We start from the raw sequence: 20,865 nt of genomic DNA on the forward strand, positions 1-20,865 counted from the left end.
CAACAAGGTCAACAACGCTTCCTTAGACGGAAGAGATGAGCTATTTCTCCAGCCCCCCAAAAGTGCCGCTTGGCTCTCGCGCTGAACATGAGAAGGCATATCAAGCTCAAGAGTGGATACATCAGATGTTCTCTTAGTGACCAACCGCAATACCGCCATCGTCGCATCCTGAAGTGGACGCGCCAGACTGGGGCTGCAGGTTAAAATCTTTCGAAGAGTTTTGATCCTCACACTCCGGAATCTCGAACGCGAGCTCTGTGTCCGCTGCGAGTCCAGGGACTTGGGTTGCTGAGTCAGTAGCACATCCTTGGTCCAAGAAGACGAAGTCGTTGATGTTGTAGATGTCCGTGTAGAGGGACGAGTCACCAGCCAAACTATGGCAGTCAATATCGATGGTGTCGGGGGAAGAGGGAAACCCGTTCTCAAGGACATAGCGATCTGTGTCAATGGTCTCCTGCAAACTGAAAGCAGCGCCGAAGACGCTGTCAACAGGTTCTGTAGAAGGGCAGCTGGGAATGCTTGGGTTGTGGGGGTTTGTGAGGCTTTCCGCGGTAGCGACAGGCCGGCCGACTGACACTGCAGGTCGCACAACATCTCAGCAGGACGTTGTGTCATGTTGGCGGACTTGGAGCTAGTCGCGGGAAGAGCCATCACAGACTCCACGGGTTCGATCTTTACTTGCTGCTTCTGGAATTCCTTTGAACTCGGGGTTGCCGCCTTGGCGGATTCAGCAACAGGGGTTGTCTGGGGGGGAAAGGGATGCAGGGTCAACTGTTGATGTTGAGATTCTGGTGTTCTCCTCAACAGTGGGAATTGTAGTAGCGTCAGAGGAGGCTGACAAAAGTTGCTCCAAGGGTGCCTGTTGGGACATGAAGAGGTCCGAAGTTATGGCTACTGTATTGCTTGAGATTAGAGCCTCAAGAGAAGGTGATGGGGCAGATGATCCTCCAGCTTTTCGAGCCTTGTTCAACTCGTCAATCAGAATCATATTAGCGCGTTCGACAAGATTGATGCGCGTTTCTAGTTCTTTGTTTCGGCGCTCTAAGGCCTCAACCTCAAGGCGCTTGCGCTCACGGGATGATTGAGCTGCACGGCGATTCCGAAGAACGCGTTCAACTCTACGCTGCTCTTTTTCATCGGCTGTCTTGGCACGTTTTCTATCGGGAACGGTTAGAAAACAACAAATAATGGCACATACAAAAAAGATAACACTTACCTTGGGGGAAGGTTGGTTTTAGGTTCAGGAAGCACCTGACCCCAAGATTTCCGCTTCTTCACAGGCTTCTTGTCTGTCCCCCCGAGGCGTCGTCATTGCCGCCAGTAGTGGAAGCAGCAACGACCGAGGCAATATCACCAGCCGAGAGGCTAGCGGCGAGGGCCGCTAGAACAACATCTTCAGGGGGGCGTTCATCGGAGTCTGATTCTGATTCCGGTGAACATTGATCCATAGGATCTGATGTCTCTTGAGCGGGAGTGGGTAGCTCGGTGGAAGGCGGGAAAAGCGGAGAGAAAGTTTGTCCAGGAAGAGAAACTGTGGACTCTGTCGGCGAGTTTTCAAACTTGATAGTGGGAGTAACAGCACTCATTGTTGATGAGACTTGGCCGCACACGTAGAATAGAGATGGAGTAGATGAGGGAAAATAAAATCAGTGTGAAAGGGGGGAGAAAATCTTTAGTTTCAGGGTATTTGTGATAACTTAGTGATCAGGAAACAAGAGCGTAAAGTAGAGCAAAAATATTGTGGATTGGAGAGGAAGTGTGACAAAAGAAAGGAAACACGGAATTGGTGGATTAATTTCGCAAGAACCAGTTTTTGGCTGCCTTGCTTAGTCAATGAAAAAAAGGAAATCGAAATGCGTGACCTTTGTTCGGGATGGAAAATCGGGTTAGCCGCTTGAGCTCAAGCAGCAAATGGGATTATCAGAAGCTCAATAGGGAAGAATAATACCAGGTTTAAGAAAAAGGAAATAGCCCCCAGGACACCAAGAAGGCTGAAGTGTGGAAATAGGACGCTCGGCTTGAGATGATCAGAGCTTCATGGGAATTTCAGAATGTCGGGGACAAGAGCATCCTTAAGTATTGAGGACACGTTTGCAGTCTGGGTGTGGCTTTCAAAAAAGGACGAGGCATTGTGGATACCTCAGGCCTCAAAAGGTACTTGAGATTGTGCCACTCGGACCATGAAATGGACAAGTACCTCGTGTCCCATCGTGCTAATCGTGTGAGCAGGGGTATTTGTAGTAGCTATAGTATAGAAGGCACCCCTAAACCTTGAAAATGCCCATGGGCTTGCAGGCTTGCATGCTGGGCTTTGATATGTTTATGTCGGTGGAGGAAATAGCATAACACAGCGAAGCAAGTTCCTCCCCGCCCTCCTCCCCCTTATTCTACACCTAAAATGGCAGCAGCCAAGATGGGAGGAAGCGGTCACGGCAACTGCAGTAGACAATTAGCCAATCGCCTACGCAATGTATGGCATGGTTAGAATGTGATAGAAGACCGAGCTTGTTTCAGAGACCTATGTTTCTTGCCATCTGAATCCAAATGGATCTAATGCTAGGGGGGGAAGGGGGCAAATGGATAAGAGGAGAACTCAGAATGCAAAGTGCGAAAGAGTACTTTACGGAGAGAACTCGCGATGCAATAAAGAAAGTTACTACTCAGAGCCACCGCTCTTTCTTTCCCTTTGGCTTCTTCTACGCTACGTGGTGGTTATCTTTTGCTCACAGGCGGATTTTGCCGCAGATGCAACGCATATGCAGCTGCTAGACGCAGGGCATATACACGTATCTAAAAATCTGTGTTTTGTTATATCAAGCAGGGCAGGCTTGTTCCTCAGTGGCAAGAACCAACGAACAAAGATACTGCTAGATACTATGTATCAATGTGGCTCTGCCGTTTTATAGGTGGATCCATTAAGGCTCCACATAATGGTTTAAGGGGGTATGAGACAGCCACTTTGGTTTTGAAGCTGTGACCATTACTACTATTACCCTTACTCAATTGTTGTTCCAACTTCGGTTCTGCCAATTGCTATAAATGGAACCTGCTTCAATTCTGCAACTGCAACCATTCATTACCTGAAGATAAACGATCACAATGTATAGCCCTAATTTTTGTTGACTAATATTGGAAGCAGTGGAAGAATTGTGTACCCGGCCTGTCGGTTTGCTTCGCTTTTTAGCTTGAGAACTTTGGCTTCGTGCCGTTCGTTCTCTCCCTTCTTCCCTAGGGAAAACCTCGATCCCACCGCCGGGCCTTTATTCCTGTTTTCTCTATATTGTCTCGCCTCCCTAAGCACTACGAAGCCTCTTCTCCTTTTGTGTCTGAGCACATTTGGCGCTCGATTCAGGGGCTTGCTTACAATGTTCCTCCTTGGGTTCTATCTTGTTCCTTCTCCATCTTTACATGTTCAGCTCAAGGGTAAGCGGCAGTAAAATTCGGTTATCCTTGGAGTATTCGACAACAGGGAAACATATGTTCTCGCCAACTACCTGACTGAGCAACTTGATACTTCTAAGAAACATGTTTTCTTGAGGATATTATTCTCCCAACCTTGCTCCCTAGATTTCCGTTAGACCTGGTCTAGGCCTATTGTTTCCCAAAGTCGTCTTCACAATTGAATAGTCACTCCATGCTATGAGTTCACACTCTTCTTCCATTATTTTTCCAACCTTCTCATCTTCCCAAATATCAGACTATTTACCTATGTACATTAACCCTGATATCTACAGTAAAGTAAAAAAGAAAGGAAAGGCAGGCTGGGGATATGCTACGCCAGCATAGCGGGAGTGATCATCAAAAGAATCCTTCTGTGTCTCCCTTTCTTAGGAAGGCTCAACCTACTGTGCTGTGCTAATCCATTATATGGATCCAAAGGGATTTGGAATGGGGCTCTAGCCAACTCAAAGCTCTGCTAATCGCGAAGCAGGTTGGGGAGGTGAGGGCCTGAAACTTCCCCACCCACCACATAGCCTGATAACAAACCTCTACTGGTTTACACAGGTCGGGCCCCAATCGATCGTAATTCCCTTCCCAACATTTGATTTCGTCTGATGCCTCTAAAATGCTATGCGCAGCTGAAGCATGCTTCTACATTATGGATCTTTGCCTTTGGCTCTGCGCCTGAATCCCTATTCAGTGTAATGGCCAGGCCAGGCAGTCCTCAACTCAAGCCCCTTGGCCTTGGCAGCACCAGCTTTTCCGCTTTGACACGAAATCCTTCGAGGTTAGAAGGGAAGAGGAACTACGAGGTTCTGTGCGTCTTGCGGTAGAGGACGAAGCTGTACTACTACAATGCCAAAAGTTTGGAGCCACAGAGTGCATGCTCTGTTTCCATCCCCTTACGGTGAAGACAACCTTCGGCTTGCGCAAGTTGATGTTAATGGATTGATACTGTATCTTCCTGCCATGTACGTACAATGAAACGGTGCACTTGCATCACATCTCGCATAACATGGCACCCGCTTGCGTGCTTAAGCTGCGGGAAAAGAACAACTCACTATGGCGGTGAGAGACGACAATGAACGACATTTACTTCTGATGGCGTATTATGCCATATCTAACCTAGCTCTATTGCTATGCCCCGTCTTCCTTCTTGAATCCGCACATGCATTTCCAGATTGATCACCAGATTACTTCCAAGTTGAACTATAGATGGGAACTAGGTAGATGTCTACAGAGAGCCTAAATACAGGATATCGGATGCTATTATAAGTTCAATAATCAGATGAGCTTTTATCGACTGCCACAACGTTGACGACTTGACCTGACCGACGTTACATCCCATCGTAGCAAGCAGTCCTCGAGTTGCATCATAAATAATCATGCATAATGAATTGAGAACAGAGAGGAAGAAGACAAGGACAAAAATACCCTCAGTCTTTTCTTTTTGAGTGTTGTTCTCGTCTAAAAAGTCTCTTTGTAGACTTGCGGTGAAGCCCGTTCACACCAGCTTTCATCTGTTCTGCAACACGTGTAAGGCCTTGCGTGTCTGTTGTAGGATTGGCTTTTTTTAAGTTATTACACAACTCCAAATCAACAATTCATCTCAAGTTCTAGAAACTGGAGTGTTTGTGTAGTTGTGTGAAGTTTCACCATTAATAAAATTTCAATAGGGTTACACATTACAGGACTAGGGTATTGTTCAAGAGATAGTCACGTGACCACCCACTCAAAAGATTAGTCATGATTTACCCCGCCAAAAGGATGCCAGCAGCGTCATGTCTGTTGCTTAATGTAGCCTGATGGTAAGTGCTTAGTTTAGTAGCTAAGCCACGAGGCTGAGACAAAATACATTGCTTTTCGTACTGTTATCTATTCTCCCAAATAAATTAAGTGTTACTATATACACATTTCCTGTTCTTTATTTCATCTATTGACCTCACAAAAACTCAAAATCATTTATTTTGGGCCATTTATTTCAATCTCCTTTAGCGCTTCACTTCTTGGCTTGGACACCTGAGCCCACATATCTAGATATATTATTGGCGGCTTATTTGATAAGTTTCTCAACATGAACAATCGACAGATGGCTCGCGACATGCAAGTCGAGTTCAATGCTCGGGTAATGTACCCGATATGATTACATAGACAGGCTTCGATGTTTTCAAAAAGTTATTAACGAGTTCTTTGATTTCAAGTTTCAAGCAAAACAAGCCCGTCGTGAGGCCCAAAAGGCCGCAAAGCAGGATCCTATCTTAAAAAAGCAGATTCAAGAGGGTAAAGTGGCACCCGCTTGTTGCATCGGAGATCTTTGCTCAAACACTCTCAATATGACATGAGAGACTTACCTGAGCCTACAACTAATGTCTCCATCAATCAATAAAGCTTCTCAAGAAAGGCGAAACCCAGAAAGCTTATGCCAAAGCCAAAGTGCTACTATCAAAGCAGGCTTTAGCACAACAAATGGATCAGATGGCTGACATGGCAGAACTGTCGGCCGCCCAAATCCAAGCCAATAATGCTATGAATCGTATGACGACTATGATGGCATCTTCATCACGGACTATGTCGGTGGCACAACGCAATATAAACCCAGAGCGGGTAAGGAAGACCTTGCATAAATGAACATAAGAACTTGACTGACATGGCTTGAACTGCCCTTTTCCCTTTATTTAACAGACCCTTTCCACACTAGAACAGTTTCGCCAACAGAATGAAGAATACGCCATGTCCAATGGAATATATCAAGACGCTATAACGCAAAGTACTAGCACACAAGTGTCGGAAGATGCGGTTCACGAGCTTCTTGGCAAGCTGGCTGACGATGCTGGTGTTGAGTTAAGTGCAGAACTTAACAGTGCGGATCCCATCACCACGGAGCCGCAAACAAGTGAGCCAACAGCCGAGGAAGAGGACAAACTCCAGCAGAGGCTGCGTGCTCTGCGTGCTTGATAACTTTGGTTTATGCTGCGCGGAGTTGTCAAGTGATTGTCTGGGTCTGGAGTTAGGGATGTACTATAAATTGAATTGGTTTTTTTATTCTCATTTGCCATTTTGTAAAGTTTGGAAGTGATTTTACACGCTTGGAAGCAAGATGGTAAAGAACCGACGAAACTGCTAAGATGCGATTAATCTGCTGTTGCAAAATGTATTCAAATGTGTCAAAGTGTAGGTCTATAAATAGATACACCATCTGTGGATTACATGTAAAGACTGGCCACGGCTGTGATATCTCTCTTGATAAGCTCTTGTGCTGTTTGCATCTTTTGATACAGCTCTGGGTCACCAATGATCCTCGCCGCGTTCTTCACTTCTCTGCAAGTCTCGTCGAGCCTCGTGATGGTACGAACTATAGTGCCCTCTAAAACATCTGTCAGGTTGGTGATGTTTTTGAAACTCATGCCTCGAGCCCACTCATAGACTACTTCAACAAGACCAAAGCGAGGCTGGCTCACAAAGTCATTCGACTCTTCGGAAGACTGGATGACCTGATATGTAGTTTGGATATCATTGACCTTTTTACTAATCTCAATGATAGTCTCTTTGGCGCGTTCTAGATTGGAAGTCAATGTTGGGGTAGATAGCGTTTTTTCCTGGAAAACGAAAGCACTGAGGAGCGCCGCAATCTCGGGGGGTTCATAGTCAGCAAGGACATTGTCTAAGATTAGCTCTGTCAAGACGAGCTCGTCGCTAGAGTGAATCTCGCAGGCTACTTTTCCTTTGAGAAGAATGCGAGTGTCGCTATCAATGAAATTAAGCGTCTTCAGAACCTCGATGCGTTGCTCGTAGTCAGGGAGTAGTTGTAGATTTTGGTCAGTGAGAGATTGGCGAAGCTGAACAATCTTTTCCCGTATAAGCCACTGGTCATGGCACATCGCGTACTAGTTATATGGGAAGGAAAAAATACGATACTAGATTAGCATGCGTTTATTGTGCTAGCCGAGCGGAGTTATTTCACTTACGTGCTTGATAAAGTTTGGACACTTCATAACAGTGTCATCCGTTGCTGCCTCCTTCAACGCTGCTCTTTGCTGGATAATGTCCTGAAGATTCAGATTTTGGACTTTTTCAAGGCTCATTTCTGAGAACTTGTCATTCCACTCAAGGCAGTAGCGATGAAGTATGTCTTTAGCCTTGTGGTATTTCTCCCCTCCATTAAATATTTCTGGAATAACAGACTTGACCACAGTACCAGTTAAACTTTGGATTTGAGATACAGGAATAGTATCAACTTTAGTGAAAACATGCTTTTTTAACTTTTGCAGAGGAGTATACATGGCCATAAATTCAGGCAAGAACGGAAGAAGATCAGTCGAGTCTCTGGAATCCCGGGAGGGCTTGAGAACTAGGGCCATGACACTGGGGTTGCTAGGGTCACCGCGGTGAGTAGTGCTGTTGGCGAGCAGAAGGGCAAAAGTTCGGATGCCCTCGTAGTCGAGTACTATGAGGCGTCCGGGGGTGAAGATTCTTCGACCAAGAGGGGTGGAAATGAGGCCCTTATAGAGATCAGATGTGAGTTGCATATAAGTTTGGCCTGCATCATGGCATGAGTCCATGTGTTTATCGCAAATATTACAAGCATCTCGCTTTATCTTGGCTAGATCAGCTTCGGAAATCTTGACGGCCTTTTCGTGTTCGGGAAGTAGCTGCTGGGTGGCATGCTCAGAAAAGCTGCGCTTAATCATTTCTTCAATCTTCAAAGCCTCAACACGTAGCAGATTTAGGATCATGTTGTACGTTAGACGGAACTGGGATCGAAGTTTGGACGGCTGACCAAGCATCATAGTACGTAATTCTGCAACAGGAGGAGCCTGGTCACTCCCCGGCGCAACAATGATGACGGAACCCACAGTGTCCAGGCCACGACGTCCAGCACGCCCTGCCATTTGTGTGTACTCCCCAGGCAAAAGATTGCGGAACGACTGGCCGTCATGTTTGCGGTAGCCGGAGAAAACGACAGTTCTGGTGGGTAGATTAAGGCCCATAGCAAAGGTCTCGGTCGCAAACAAGACCTTTACTAGGGTTTCGGCGAAAAGGAGCTCGACAAGTTCCTTGACGATGGGCAATAAGCCACCGTGGTGAACAGCAATGCCCCTGCTAAGAAGCTCGCGAAGGCGAATTATTTGTGGGAGAGTTCTGTCTTCGGGTTTGAGCCGAGCGATAGATCTTTCGATTAGCATGTGGATAGCACTCTTTTCTTTGGCTGTGCAAAAGTCTTGGTTACTAAGAGCATCGGCGTTTTCCTCGCAACGTTTCTTCGAAAAGACAAAGATACAAGCCGGAAGCAGGGTTTGTTTCTTTAAAAACTGAACCAACTGCACCCACAAAGTTTTGTCCTGTGCTGCTGAGGTTGAGCCACCAGGACGTCCCGTTTTGCCCATATGACCGGGGTTGTGGCTTTCGCGGGGAGTAAAGCCACCACGACCCCCTCGTTGCAGTTGACCACCGCCACCACGACTTCCTCGCTGGTTGCCTCCACCACCCCTCTGAGAATGTGATCCTCCACCACGACCTCCACGGCCACTTGTCTGGGTAAATTCCTTGTTTTTATCTCGGCCTTTTAGAGCCGTGTTGGCTTGCTTCCACCCGGACTCGAGAAAGTTCTTGGAAGCATCCACAATCTTGTGAATATCTTTTCCAGCCCATAGATAATGCTCTAACGGGACAGGACGCTTTGGAGTGGAGATGACGTAAATATTCTTCTTTTTTGTACGGCCAACCCACGATGCAAAGTCTAGAGTATTGGGCACAGTGGCAGAGAGGAGAATTAGAGACACGTGTTCTGGAAGCATGATGATAACCTCCTCCCACACTACGCCACGCTCGAAGTCATTCACATAGTGGACTTCGTCGAAAATGACAAACTCAACGTCGCGGATGATATCAGCCCCACGATAAAGCATGCTCCGGAGAATCTCAGTGGTCATGATCAAACAGCTGGCGTCGGCATTAATCTGCACATCACCAGTCAAAATACCTACATCATCAAAGGTTTGGCGGAAATCGCGAAACTTTTGGTTGCTAAGAGCTTTGATAGGCGAGGTATAGATCGCTTTAGTCATGTGCTTAGCCGCTAGTGCAATGGCGTACTCGGCAACAACTGTCTTGCCTGCAGATGTATGGGCAGCCACAAAAACTGAGTCGCCGTTTTCAAGGTGGTAGATTGCCTCCTTTTGGAACACATCCAACTCGAAAGGCCACTCTCGAGCCATGTCGGGCACAAGCTCATGGAAGTCAGGAATTCCCTTGTTAATATCAACCATATGGGCCCATTGGTGATTGGCCGTTCTTGCCGAAGAAGCAGCAAGAGGACCATGGGAACCGAGGGACGGAAACTCGATTGGGAGCAGACTATCAATATCTTCTTGTGTCTCACTATCACCATCAGAATCTGGATCTAGTTTATCATGGATAACTTCTCCCTGTTTTGAATGATTCAAATCTAAGCCACCAGCGTGGATAGAGTTGTCTCCGAGTTGCTGAGGCTCTTCTTCGAGAGAGTGCTCAACTTCTGTTGCTTCAGATGCATTTTCATTGGACTTGGAAAATCGGATGCCACGAGGAAGGCCCGGTGCTGTTTCAAGAAGAGATCCATCCCCACTGAGGGTGATAACACGCTCAAGCTTTTTTTGGACCGCGGCTAGGCCAGAATCATCGCGAATTTGGAGGCTGTCTTCATAGGCGGCCGCGGCTTCCACTGAGTCAAGACCACCAGGAGCAAAAGGGAAGAATCCAGATGCACCCCTAACAAACTCAGACCGTGTGCCTGGCTTTCGGGAGAATGAAGTAGAGTTTTTAGCAGTGGCACTGCTTGCGGGGACTGTTACATTGACATGGCCAGAGACGCGGCCCTCAAGACCCTGCCGATGGAAGCGACTAATAGTCCGAGACTGCGTAGGCGCGATTTGGAATAGGTCAGAGTATTCTATGGGAGACGTCCATCTCCTAAAGGCGAGAGAAGAAGAGAAAGAAAGTCAGTGGAAGCCCACGGCGATTGGGATTTGGTATGACGAAATAAGTGTTAATCATGCCTCAAGTTACACATACTGCTGGAACCGGTCAAGCCATTGAGCCGTGAATGAAGGGGAAGGAGAGAGGAAGTCTCGTTCAAGCTGATGTTTGATGCTCTCCTTGTCCTCTAAAACTGTGGAAGCTGGGTTTTTGGGGAAATCGTAGACATCAAATAGGAATTGATCTATGTCATCATGGTCATCTGAATCAAGGAGGGAAAGCTTGCCCAGGGCATCGCTAAGAGGGACATTACAGGACATGGTGACTAGCTTTTCAGGCCTGCTTGCTCAAGGAGCACAATAATGCTGCTGGCTTTGGTCTTATTGTGGTGTTGGCGGGAAAGCTGAAAGAAGCCAAAGAAAGGCTGAAATGGGTGTTGGGTAAATACACGTTTATGGGTATTGACTAGCAGAACTTGGAATTGAAAGACACACGCTGACTGCATAGCAAATGTTTGTTGTGTGAAAAGTAAATTTGACGTAGCCAGTATGGTCTGTAGTGTGTAGCTATAGCTCTCAGCAGGATTTACGGTTTGGTAGAATTACCTTGAGGTTGATGGTGGGGAAATATGGATAAAGGCCCAATAGTATCAGTACACACAGCACATGATGAGCGAGGCTTGCCCCGCTGTGAATTTTTTGTGCCTTAATTTCAAGTCTAGCATTAGGAAGGTTTTAGCCTTGCCAGACTCAAGGTAAAATGAATGGAGGAATTCTAAGCGCATACAGCACTATTTACAAGGCCTGCAGTAAGCTGTGCTTGTTCCGTATGTAGGCAAAGTTCGAGATTCTATGTTCATGCGATGTATGAAGAAAAGCGAGTTTGTTTTACATTGAAGATAATATACAAAGGCCATTTATATAACGCTAGTATTTTCGCTGTTTGGGCTAAAGAAGAAAATGGAGTATGGCAAGACAAAGAATTACAGCTGACAAGAGATCTCTTGTCCTTTACAGAATGATAGCCCATGCAAGTTCCTCATGAAGATCAAGATCAGCAAGTTGTCCTTCCGTAAAGGGGCCATTTCTCTCCTTGTTTTCCATATGGACACACGTTGTGACGGAAAAGGTGTACAAGTTCAATCGAAACATTCAACATTCTAATATGGACTTGGGCAGGCCAAGAAGCAAGACAATAGGAAACCCTAACCAGCCGCATGGAAATATAATAGGAACAGAACAAAGGCTTCTTGATAGTCTTGAGAAAGAAGCATGACAGATCGGTCATGAGGGACAGAGAGGATAGAATGGATGAGGAGAGGCGATCATCTAGTCAGGGATATAAAGGGACGCAGGATGGATGGATTTAAACAACCCGGAGGGTCTTGGCGATGTAGTTCTCGATCAATGACTCCGAAGGGAACGACATCTCTTCAAGGCCCTGAGCATAGGGAGTAGGGACATCAGCACCAGTTATCCGCTGAGCAGGGGCGTCAAGGTAATCGAAGCCATACTCCATAGCAACAGCCATGATCTCAGCGGAAACACCGTACATAGGGTAGCCGGACTCAACAACGATTAGGCGGTGGGTCTTCTTGATGGAGTTGATGATAGTTTCAGTGTCCAGAGGCTTGACAGAACGCAGGTTAATGACCTCCGCCTCAACGCCATACTTAGCCTTCAAGGCCTCGGCAGCGACTAGGGTCTGACCAACGCAGCGGGAGAGAGTAACAAGGGTAACATCAGTTCCCTGACGCTCAATCTTGGCCTTGCCGAAAGGGATGACAAAGTCGTCCTTCTGGGCGGCTTCGGACATGGGGAACGAAACACCGTACATCAGCTCGTTCTCAAGAACAACAACGGGGTTAGGGTCGCGGATGGCAGCCTTGAGCAGACCCTTGGCATCTTCAGAGGACCAAGGAGAAACAACCTTGAGACCAGGAATAGAGCCGTACCAGGCAGAAAAGTCTTGGGAGTGCTGGGCGCCAACACCCGAGGCAAAGCCGTTGGGACCACGGAAGGTGATGTTGCAAGGCTGGACGCCTCCGGACATGTAAAGCACCTTGGCACCAGAGTTGGAAATTTGATCAATGGCCTGCATGGCAAAGTTCCAAGTCATGAACTCGCACTACAAAAGAATAAAAGATGCGTCATTAGCAAACTAGTTGGAATGACGAGTGGCCGGATAAGAAGTGACCGGGCACTTCACAAAATTTAATGATGAGCGGATTTGCGGATCCGGCATGAGATAAATGGCTTGTAATGATTGGGGCAAGAGTAAGACTCCGTTGAGGCAGGATAGAGCGTATTCAGGTAAAAGACTCACGATAGGCTGAAGGCCACTGAGGGCAGCACCGACGGCAAGACCAGCAAAGCCAGACTCGGTGATAGGAGTATCAATGACACGCTTCTCCCCGAAGCGGTCTAAGAGACCCTTGGTAACCTTGTAGGCACCGTTGTACTGGGCAACTTCCTCACCCAGGACGAAAACCTTCTCATTGGCCTCCATCTCCTCGACCATAGCCTCGTTCAGGGCCTCTCTGACGGTGTATTCCTTGGGACCCTTGATTTCAGCATAGGTGCGAATCTGGGAAAATGCGGGACGAGCAACTCGGGGAGCTGACGAGCGGAGGCCGGAAGGACGTGCCAGTGTGGCCAGACGAGAAGCGAGATAGCGCGACATCTTGGTGATGCGGTAATGAGACAAACAAGAATAGAAGATCGAAGAATGGCCGATAGAGGGAAAAAAAAAGAAGACCCAGCAAGTAGCCTGTTATTGTAGTAGGCGGGGGTATCGCAACGGCGGACGTTCAAGAGAAATTCGAGACGAAAAAAAAGTCTACGGACTAGAAAAGAAATTTGGGGTGAGAATTGAAAAAAAAAAGAGTTGCTGGGGCCAAAAGAAATCCCATCAATTGTCTGCCTCAAAATGAAGGTCCCTCACTTATTTACCAATAAAATGGATAAACACCGCTTCATAGGGCTTTCTATAACGGTAGCCACAGAGGTGGGGGCTCTAAGTCTAGGCGTTGAGAGAAGAAAACGTGCCTTCAATTACTGAGCTTATCACTGGGCCCTTGCCAGTCTTTAGCGCTTGTTCGCTTGGTCCTTCATCAAATTGCCAAAAAGGCAATCTGGTGCTCCAAATTCAGATAAAACACACTCGTAAAAATGGGACCATACCCTCTTAGTCATCAATACACCGGAGAAATAAGGACCGTGAAGAGCCGCTGCCAGCCTTTTTTGTTTTCGTCCTATATCGGCACTTCTACAGGCAAAGTGTTGGCCCGATTCAGCATACTGTAACCGCTAGTGATATCAGCGGCTATCTTTGCCATACGGACATCCCTTTTTGGCCATGGTCGGGATTATAGGTGAGTAGTAATATACTAATCTTGATAATTAATATGCGGGAAATATTAAAGCTAGTTTTTGAAATCGAAACAAAATAAACAGAAAACCGGACTCTTTCCTCCATTGAGCTCATCCTTTTCTTTTCTCTTTTTGTTTAGCTATCGTGACCTAGGCTTTGTGCAACACACATATCAAAATACATCCCGCGTTTCCTTAACAGCTCTCCGTGCGAACCCATTTCAGCAATGGCTCCCTTGGAAAACAGAACAATGACATCAGCATCTTTGATGGTCGAAAGGCGGTGAGCAACAGCAATAGTTGTGCGCCCCTCCGAAGCGGCATCAAGAGCTTGCTTGACCACTTTTTCTGATTCTGTATCTAAAGCTGATGTTGCCTCGTCTAGGAGTAGGAGATTCGGCTTCCTGATTAGTGCTCTGGCAATAGCAATTCTTTGGCGTTGACCACCTGAAAATGAGAACCCTTGGCGACCACATGATGTTCCCAGCCCGTCTGGGAGAGATGATATGAAGTCGTAGATATTAGCTTGTTCACAAGCCAAGATAACTTGATCCTCGGACCATGAATCTGGGTCTAGACCCATGGTCACATTTTCCCGGATAGAACCTTGGTACAAAATGGGCTCTTGTTGGACAATGGCGATCTTCGATCGGTAATTACAAAGATTGACTTTAGTGATATCCAGGCCGTTGAATACAATTTGGCCAGATGTTGGAGTGTAAAATTGTTCCAACAGGCTGATCATGGTGGTCTTTCCACAGCCCGAGGCTCCGACAAAGGCGATAAAATTTCCGGGTTCAATCTGGAATATTTACAATTAGAACAAGAAGAGTCGTGTATAGGAGCAATATTGGATGGCTTGCCTTGAGGTCTATCCCCTTTAGGACATTAAGCAAGGGGCGGCGAGGATACGCAAAAGTCACATCTTTAAACGCGATGTCGGCACTTCCTTTTGGAAGCTCTGTTTGACCCCGGACTTCATCATCGGCTTTGATTTTTGAAAGTCTGTTCCGCAGGTCAAAAATGTAGTTTGCAGAAATCTTGGCCTTGGTCATATCTGTGGTTTTGATGATTAGAGATTGTCCATTGAATCAATGATTTGAACTTGGCCTACTAGTTGCAAACTGGAAAACGGAACCAGCAGCTTCTCCAGAAAACATGAAGGCGAGGAAGACGATGTAAAAACGAGTAGTTGAATACTCGCCAGTCGAAACTAAGCGGCCGCCATACCTGAAAGCATGAATTAGGTTAGTGATAACGCCTTCTCTCTTCACTTGTTACCTGCTGTTACTTACCAGAACCCCAAAGTCATTGCTTCGAACGTCATTGATTGACTCAAGGAGTACCAACCCATAATCCATGAAAACTCAACACATGACTTTTCAGTGATTCCATGCAGAGTCTTTTCATAGCGCGCAATCACATCGCTCTCTAGAGCTAGAGAGGACACAGTCCGTATAGCCATAACAGCTTCGGAGGCCAAGCCACTGCTAGTAGCAAACTTAGCCGAGTTACTACTTTCAAGCCGGAACTCAAGCATCATTTTGAGCAGCCCACCTAAAGTCATAGGCAACAAAGCTCCAAATAATAGAACAAGCCCAAGTTTCCAGCCAACAATCAAGGCTAGAATGCTGCTACTTGCAACGTTGGAGATGTTGTAAATGACAATGCCGACATTGATAGACATGAGCTCGACCATGTTCATAGGCTCTGTAGATAACCGGGAAACTAAAGTGCCAGTTTGGTTATCAGGATCATCGAAATAGTCCATCTTTTGCTGTAGGGTGTTCTCAAAGATTTCGAGGCGATATCGACGAAGGAGATCTTGTCCAATCATGCTAGTCAGCCAGCCAACAATACCCCAAAGGAAGAAATTGACAATAGCAAGAACGAAGAACATGAGAGAGTAGAAGTCTGTCTTTTCCAAGACTTTATCCCGAGGCAGAGTAGTGGCTTCCATAACTTTAGCAAAAAGAACAGCTAAGGTGGGATAGGTGAAGCCAGCAAGAATGCAGACAACAAGAGACACAGAATAGATGTAATGATACCCATCGTGCTCACGCACTACCTGTATAATACTTTCCAGAAGCCCGTACTGGCTCATGTCCTTACCCCACCCAGTGCTAGGGTTGGTATCAACAAGTCCTCTAGCAGTTACAGCAGATGAAGTTTGTGTAACCCCAATGGCAGGAATCTCTGGTCTCGAGTGTGTTTCTTTGGATGACATGTCATCTCCATGTGTGAGGTCTTGTGCTTTAACAAGACAATAGTAAGCACCCTGAGAATCCATCAGTTGTTGATGTGTCCCTTGTTCGACAATCTGGCCCTTGTCCATGACGACGATGTTGTCGGCATCCCGTACAGTAGAAAGCCGATGAGCGATAACAACCATGGTACGGCCTTTGGAGACATTGTTCAAAGCCAATTGCACAACCCTCTCAGCGTTAGGATCCAGGGCGCTCGTAGCCTCGTCAAGAAGAAGAATGCTAGGATCAGAAATGATGCTGCGGGCGATCACAAGGCGTTGCTTCTGTCCTCCCGAGAGAGTAGCTCCCTTTTCACCAAGAACCGTATCATAACCCTAATTTCATGTATTAGTTGCACCGCCACCATTATACAAAATAAGCGGTGTACTTACCATGGGAAATTTCATGATGAAATCATGAGCGAAAGCCGCTTTACATGCTTCCTGCACCAGAGAACGTTGTTCTTCTTCAGAATTGAATGATCGTGTGCTAGAGAGCCCGTAGGCCACATTTTCATAGATGGATCCGCTAAAGAGAGTTGGCTCCTACATTATATTAGCTGAAAGGAACAATATAGAAAGACATATGCTGACTGGTGAAACTATAACATCATCGCGGATATGGTTTCTTACCTGTTGAACCAAACGAACGTTGCTGCGAAGCCATTTGGTGTTCAAATCCGATATTTCGACTCCATCAAGGGTGATACGGCCTTGTTGTCCCACGTACCATCTCTCAACAAGTCCGACAATGGTACTCTTTCCTGAGCCACTACTTCCGACAAGCGCGGTAGTCTTTTTGGCAGGAATATCCAACGTAAGTCCTTTCAAGACGGGAACGTCGGGGCGGGAAGGATAAGCAAAGTGTACATTTTCCAATTTGATGTTCCCGTTAATAGACTGTGGTTTAAGACCGGATTCAGAAAGGGAATCTATAGCTGACTTCCGATCAATGACGTGAAAAATTTCATTGGCTGCGGCTATAGCCTTGGACAAAACCATGGCTTGAGGTGCAAGCTGCGTTAAAGATTGGGCAGCTACAATGACAGTGAAGATGACTCTGGAAAGAAAAGAGAAGTTAGTTTTGCTTTTCTCTCAGACTATCGTTCAATATAGCTTTTCTACATTTCTTTTCGAATTTAGAGTATAGGAGTAGGCGTCTTACGTCACGATCTTTCCCAAGTCGTCGAACTCTCCGCTCATATAACGATGAATGCCTTGCCAAAAGGCGAGGCCATAGGCACCAAGGATGAGGAAGAATTCAATTGAGTACATGACGCTGTAGACCAGGTACTTTTTGCGGCCTATCTCAAAGGTCTTGACAAGAATAGATTTAAGCTTGTCTACCATAATAGGATGAGCCCACAGGGCATGGACAGTCCTAATAGTAGAAAACGCTTCTTCGGCAATGGCAAGGCCATGGGAAAAGACGGTCATCATCTGGGTCTCGTACGAAGCGTCAATACCAACGCAAACACCGGTTATTATGAGGTTAACAGGAACGATGCCGACTAGAATTAAAGTGAGTTTCCATTGCGTTACAAACGCCACGACAAACGCTGCAATTAAGGTGGAAACAGCTTGAATGATGAGCCCAAGCTTTTCAGCTATGCCATTGTTGATGTAATTGCCATTGGATGTTACTTTACTTGCGATTGAGCTACCAGGAGTATCAAAGAAGCTGATTTCCTGGCGAAGGGCTTGGCGAATGAAATCGACACGTAGTGCTTTGGTGGTGCGGATAGCAGATATAGAGATTAAGGTCTAAAAAGGTAGTTAGAAGACTATTCTCTGTATGGAGATTTTGAGATGCTTACGCTCCATATATAGACAAGAACACAACGGCCAATGAAAATGTAGACAAAATACATGCTGCAGCAGAGTTAGTTATGCCTTATTAGAAGGAAATGGCCCTGTGAGGGTGGCTGAGGATTCATACGTGAACTTTGAAACCTCACTGCGGTACTCTGATGGAGTTATCGTCTTATTGGCAAAGTCATTGAAGGTTGTCACAAAGCGACCAAAAACTAGATTAACTAGTGGAAGCATAGTTCCTGAGCCAATCATACAAATAAAGGCTATAGAGTTGCAAAGCCATCCTAGGGGATCAGTATAGGAAAATACCCTCTAATCCGTTTGTTAGCTTGTTAACGCATGACCGCCAACTATGATGGTGTACTATGTGATTCCCAGCACAAAAAGGCTGACTGAAGAAATACGCACCACTAGGTCTTTCAGCGAGCCTTCTTGGGCTTTGGGAGATTTCGGAGTCGCGGTGCCGCCACAGTGCTCTGTCATGGACAAGGAGCGAGTGCGTTTCTCATTCGAGACGGCTTCTCCCATTTTCAATTCGTTATAGCCTTAGAGATCTAAGGACGGCTTGTTTGAGGCGAACAGAATAAAAGAAAAAGAATCAGCCCCTGGGTTCAACTAGAGTCTGGAGTAAAACGTGCCTTTTTGTGTCAAAATGGCAATGGTGGAAACAAAGGGGATGCAGCATGGAGAGAATGTGACAATCGCAAGTAGTTTCGGAGAAGAAATTACCCTTAATTGAATTGGCGGCTTTGCTCTTGTTTAAAAGGAAGTCCTGAGTTCCTGCCCCCAATAATATAGCGAATACGAATACATAGTATTCACCATGGTGTTGTCTTGGGTGGATCCTGCCACTATCAACCCCAGCAAGTACAAATTCGGCGGTTTTGCTTTTTATCGAAGCCGAAAGCTCAGCCTTGCCCCCTTCCTATACGTGTTCGCTCGTTCTTAAAGTGCTATGCAAGCGCCGTATATACAGGCCTTTTTCTCGCAAAAGAAAATGAAGGTATCGTCAAACTTGATACCAACACGCTGACTAGAAGGTAGGTAGTTTGTGCTACAATGTCGCAATTGACCCACACCGCATGCAGCTCCTAGAACCCTGAAAACCCAGTGTAGCCTTATTCATCATCCGCCCCTCGTTTTCGCCTTGTTTTGAAACATCGTTTTCGTTTTGTCCGAAAACTTGCAAACTTGAAGGCTACTGTACATTGCTTCTATGTTGGCCTTCGCGGATCATAACGCTCATACATCTCGTCATCTGAGCTCTCCAATGCTATGCGTCCATCAGCACCGACGACGCTTGAAGCCAACTCGTTTGAGCCAGTCACTCTCCCAGACGAAAGCAGATGTGAAGGGGAAGTGGGCTTAACTCTGTGCGATGCAGTTGTTGATGGCCCTGTTTTCTTCTTGAATCCCCCTTTCTTAAATCCTCCCGAAGTGCTGGTGGTTTGAGAGCTGGTATTTGACTCCTCAACTCTAGGTATCTTCACTGAAACGATTCCATCAGCTTTTGCTTCAGCTTTACGAGCTCTAGCTACAGCATTGGAGTCTTTCACCATTGCCTTCATGTCCTTCAATCGCTGCTTATGGCTGTGATCATAGCTGCCAAGATGAGCCTCATATTCATTTACTCGCGCATAGCCTTTAGAACAAAGCTGGCAGAAAAATGACTGTAGCGCATTTTTTGCCGCCTGTGTCTGAGGAGGTGGAAGTGTTTGATGCCACTAAAATTTGGACGTTAGTGATCTATATCTAAAAGTCTAAGGAAAATAGAGACTGACAGGTGCCATTTTCGAGGGCTCACATAAATTTCAAGAAGAAAATACGCCTGATGTGTAAATCGAAGCAAGAGTCTTTGGGCTCTTGCATTGCAATATATAATGGGTAGTTTCTGTTGTTTCTAGGATTAACCTTGATTTAGACGGCCAGCGTATCAGGGCTCAGTAATTATGCATGACACTTTGACCCTAACGTTAAACAACTTTCAAGCTTCCTCTAATGAAGACACTTGCATATTGATTGGGCTTTGGATACTTGAGCTTCGTGGGAAAACTCGCTGCTTTACAGCAAAGTTTTGCTCTACATGAATTGTGTGTACATAGATCTTATATACTTTGGTTACCATGCCATCGTCTTCCTCTAGATCGTCTCGATCATCCCGATCGACAAGGCCCTCGAGGTCCCGATTCTCATTTTACAATCTTTCAACCGAGACCCTTGCGTCGATGGTCTGGCTGGACCCCGCGCCGATACCAATATCAGAACCTCTTCTAGAAGAACCCGAGAATCAAACACCATCTGAAGAATGCCAATCTGCAAAGGATGACGATGGATCAGACCCTCAAACGCCTCCTGCTGAGGGGAGTCAAAATCTGATATATTATTGTAAGGCAATGTTCTTTTTTCTTTTTCTTTTTCTTTTTTTTTGCGTTTTTGCACAACACTAGGAGAAAGAGATCATGTCCTTGATAGTTAACCTTCCCTGCAACTCCATAGTGGCCAGAGTCCAGCGTTATTCGAGCTACACGTTCTCGATTTTCACGACCATACATTTGGCGAATACATCTCTGATACCACTGCTTGTACGGACAGTGCCAGCATCTGAGACATACCTTCTTCAGGCACGAGAGTTATATCAAACTCCATTGACTGAGCCTTTGCTTGTTGGCCTGCCAATAATAGCTCATGTCGGCTCGGGGGTAGTTCTGCGTTTCCTGCGACACGCTCGAAATTTAAAGCGGTATGGAGGAAAGGCCCCAGAATTAGGAACGGGCTTGCGGCGTCACAAGGCTAACTTATGGCCACCAATGAACTGGATATCCATTTCTGGGTATGCATACACGGGCTTTTTGGCAGTCCATGTATTCATGAACAGAATCTTACCTTTGGCAGTAGAAGGCGACAGTTCATATATTGGCTTGGGATATGTATCTCATGGCTTTGCAAAGCATCCCATTATGGCAACAATGGCGTACAGCGGCCTTATATTTGTTGGATGTGGTCATATGGTTTGGGGGCTTGCTAAATGGCTTGCGATTG

At 46.2% G+C, this 20,865-nt stretch overlaps 5 protein-coding genes across 5 annotated transcripts; 1 reads left to right on the top strand and 4 right to left on the bottom strand.

Moving 5' to 3' along the window:
• Nucleotides 1-133: 133 nt before the first annotated feature.
• HOO65_090038 (basic region leucine zipper) lies at nt 134-1,586 on the bottom strand (the record flags this gene model as incomplete). The annotated part of the gene is made up of 4 exons (XM_071004524.1): nt 134-542; nt 590-771; nt 896-1,157; nt 1,279-1,586. 4 exons carry the CDS (start codon nt 1,584-1,586, stop codon nt 134-136), a joined length of 1,161 nt encoding a protein of 386 aa, XP_070855924.1.
• Nucleotides 1,587-5,925: 4,339 nt separating this feature from the next.
• On the top strand, nt 5,926-6,396 carry HOO65_090039 (putative Vacuolar protein-sorting-associated protein 46; the record flags this gene model as incomplete). The annotated part of the gene is made up of 2 exons (XM_071004627.1): nt 5,926-6,045; nt 6,124-6,396. The coding sequence occupies 2 exons, from the start codon at nt 5,926-5,928 to the stop codon at nt 6,394-6,396; spliced, it is 393 nt and encodes a 130-aa protein (XP_070855925.1).
• A 248-nt stretch (nt 6,397-6,644) lies between these two features.
• Nucleotides 6,645-10,715, bottom strand: HOO65_090040 (DSHCT domain-containing protein; the record flags this gene model as incomplete). Its single annotated transcript, XM_071004427.1, has 3 exons — nt 6,645-7,304; nt 7,407-10,389; nt 10,492-10,715. The coding sequence occupies 3 exons, from the start codon at nt 10,713-10,715 to the stop codon at nt 6,645-6,647; spliced, it is 3,867 nt and encodes a 1,288-aa protein (XP_070855926.1).
• A 1,045-nt stretch (nt 10,716-11,760) lies between these two features.
• HOO65_090041 (Pyruvate dehydrogenase E1 component subunit betamitochondrial) lies at nt 11,761-13,077 on the bottom strand (the record flags this gene model as incomplete). Its single annotated transcript, XM_071004542.1, has 2 exons — nt 11,761-12,522; nt 12,721-13,077. 2 exons carry the CDS (start codon nt 13,075-13,077, stop codon nt 11,761-11,763), a joined length of 1,119 nt encoding a protein of 372 aa, XP_070855927.1.
• Nucleotides 13,078-13,902: 825 nt separating this feature from the next.
• HOO65_090042 (lipid A export ATP-binding/permease protein msbA) lies at nt 13,903-18,354 on the bottom strand (the record flags this gene model as incomplete). The annotated part of the gene is made up of 11 exons (XM_071004423.1): nt 13,903-14,568; nt 14,690-14,823; nt 14,881-14,996; nt 15,062-16,347; nt 16,405-16,557; nt 16,645-17,071; nt 17,177-17,775; nt 17,829-17,883; nt 17,951-18,038; nt 18,081-18,138; nt 18,235-18,354. 11 exons carry the CDS (start codon nt 18,352-18,354, stop codon nt 13,903-13,905), a joined length of 3,702 nt encoding a protein of 1,233 aa, XP_070855928.1.
• Nucleotides 18,355-20,865: the final 2,511 nt, after the last annotated feature.

The sequence above is a fragment of the Ceratocystis lukuohia genome, assembly GCF_044167205.1.
Source record: "Ceratocystis lukuohia strain C4212 chromosome Unknown Supercontig9_pilon, whole genome shotgun sequence".
Classification (NCBI taxonomy): Eukaryota; Fungi; Ascomycota; class Sordariomycetes; order Microascales; family Ceratocystidaceae; genus Ceratocystis; species Ceratocystis lukuohia.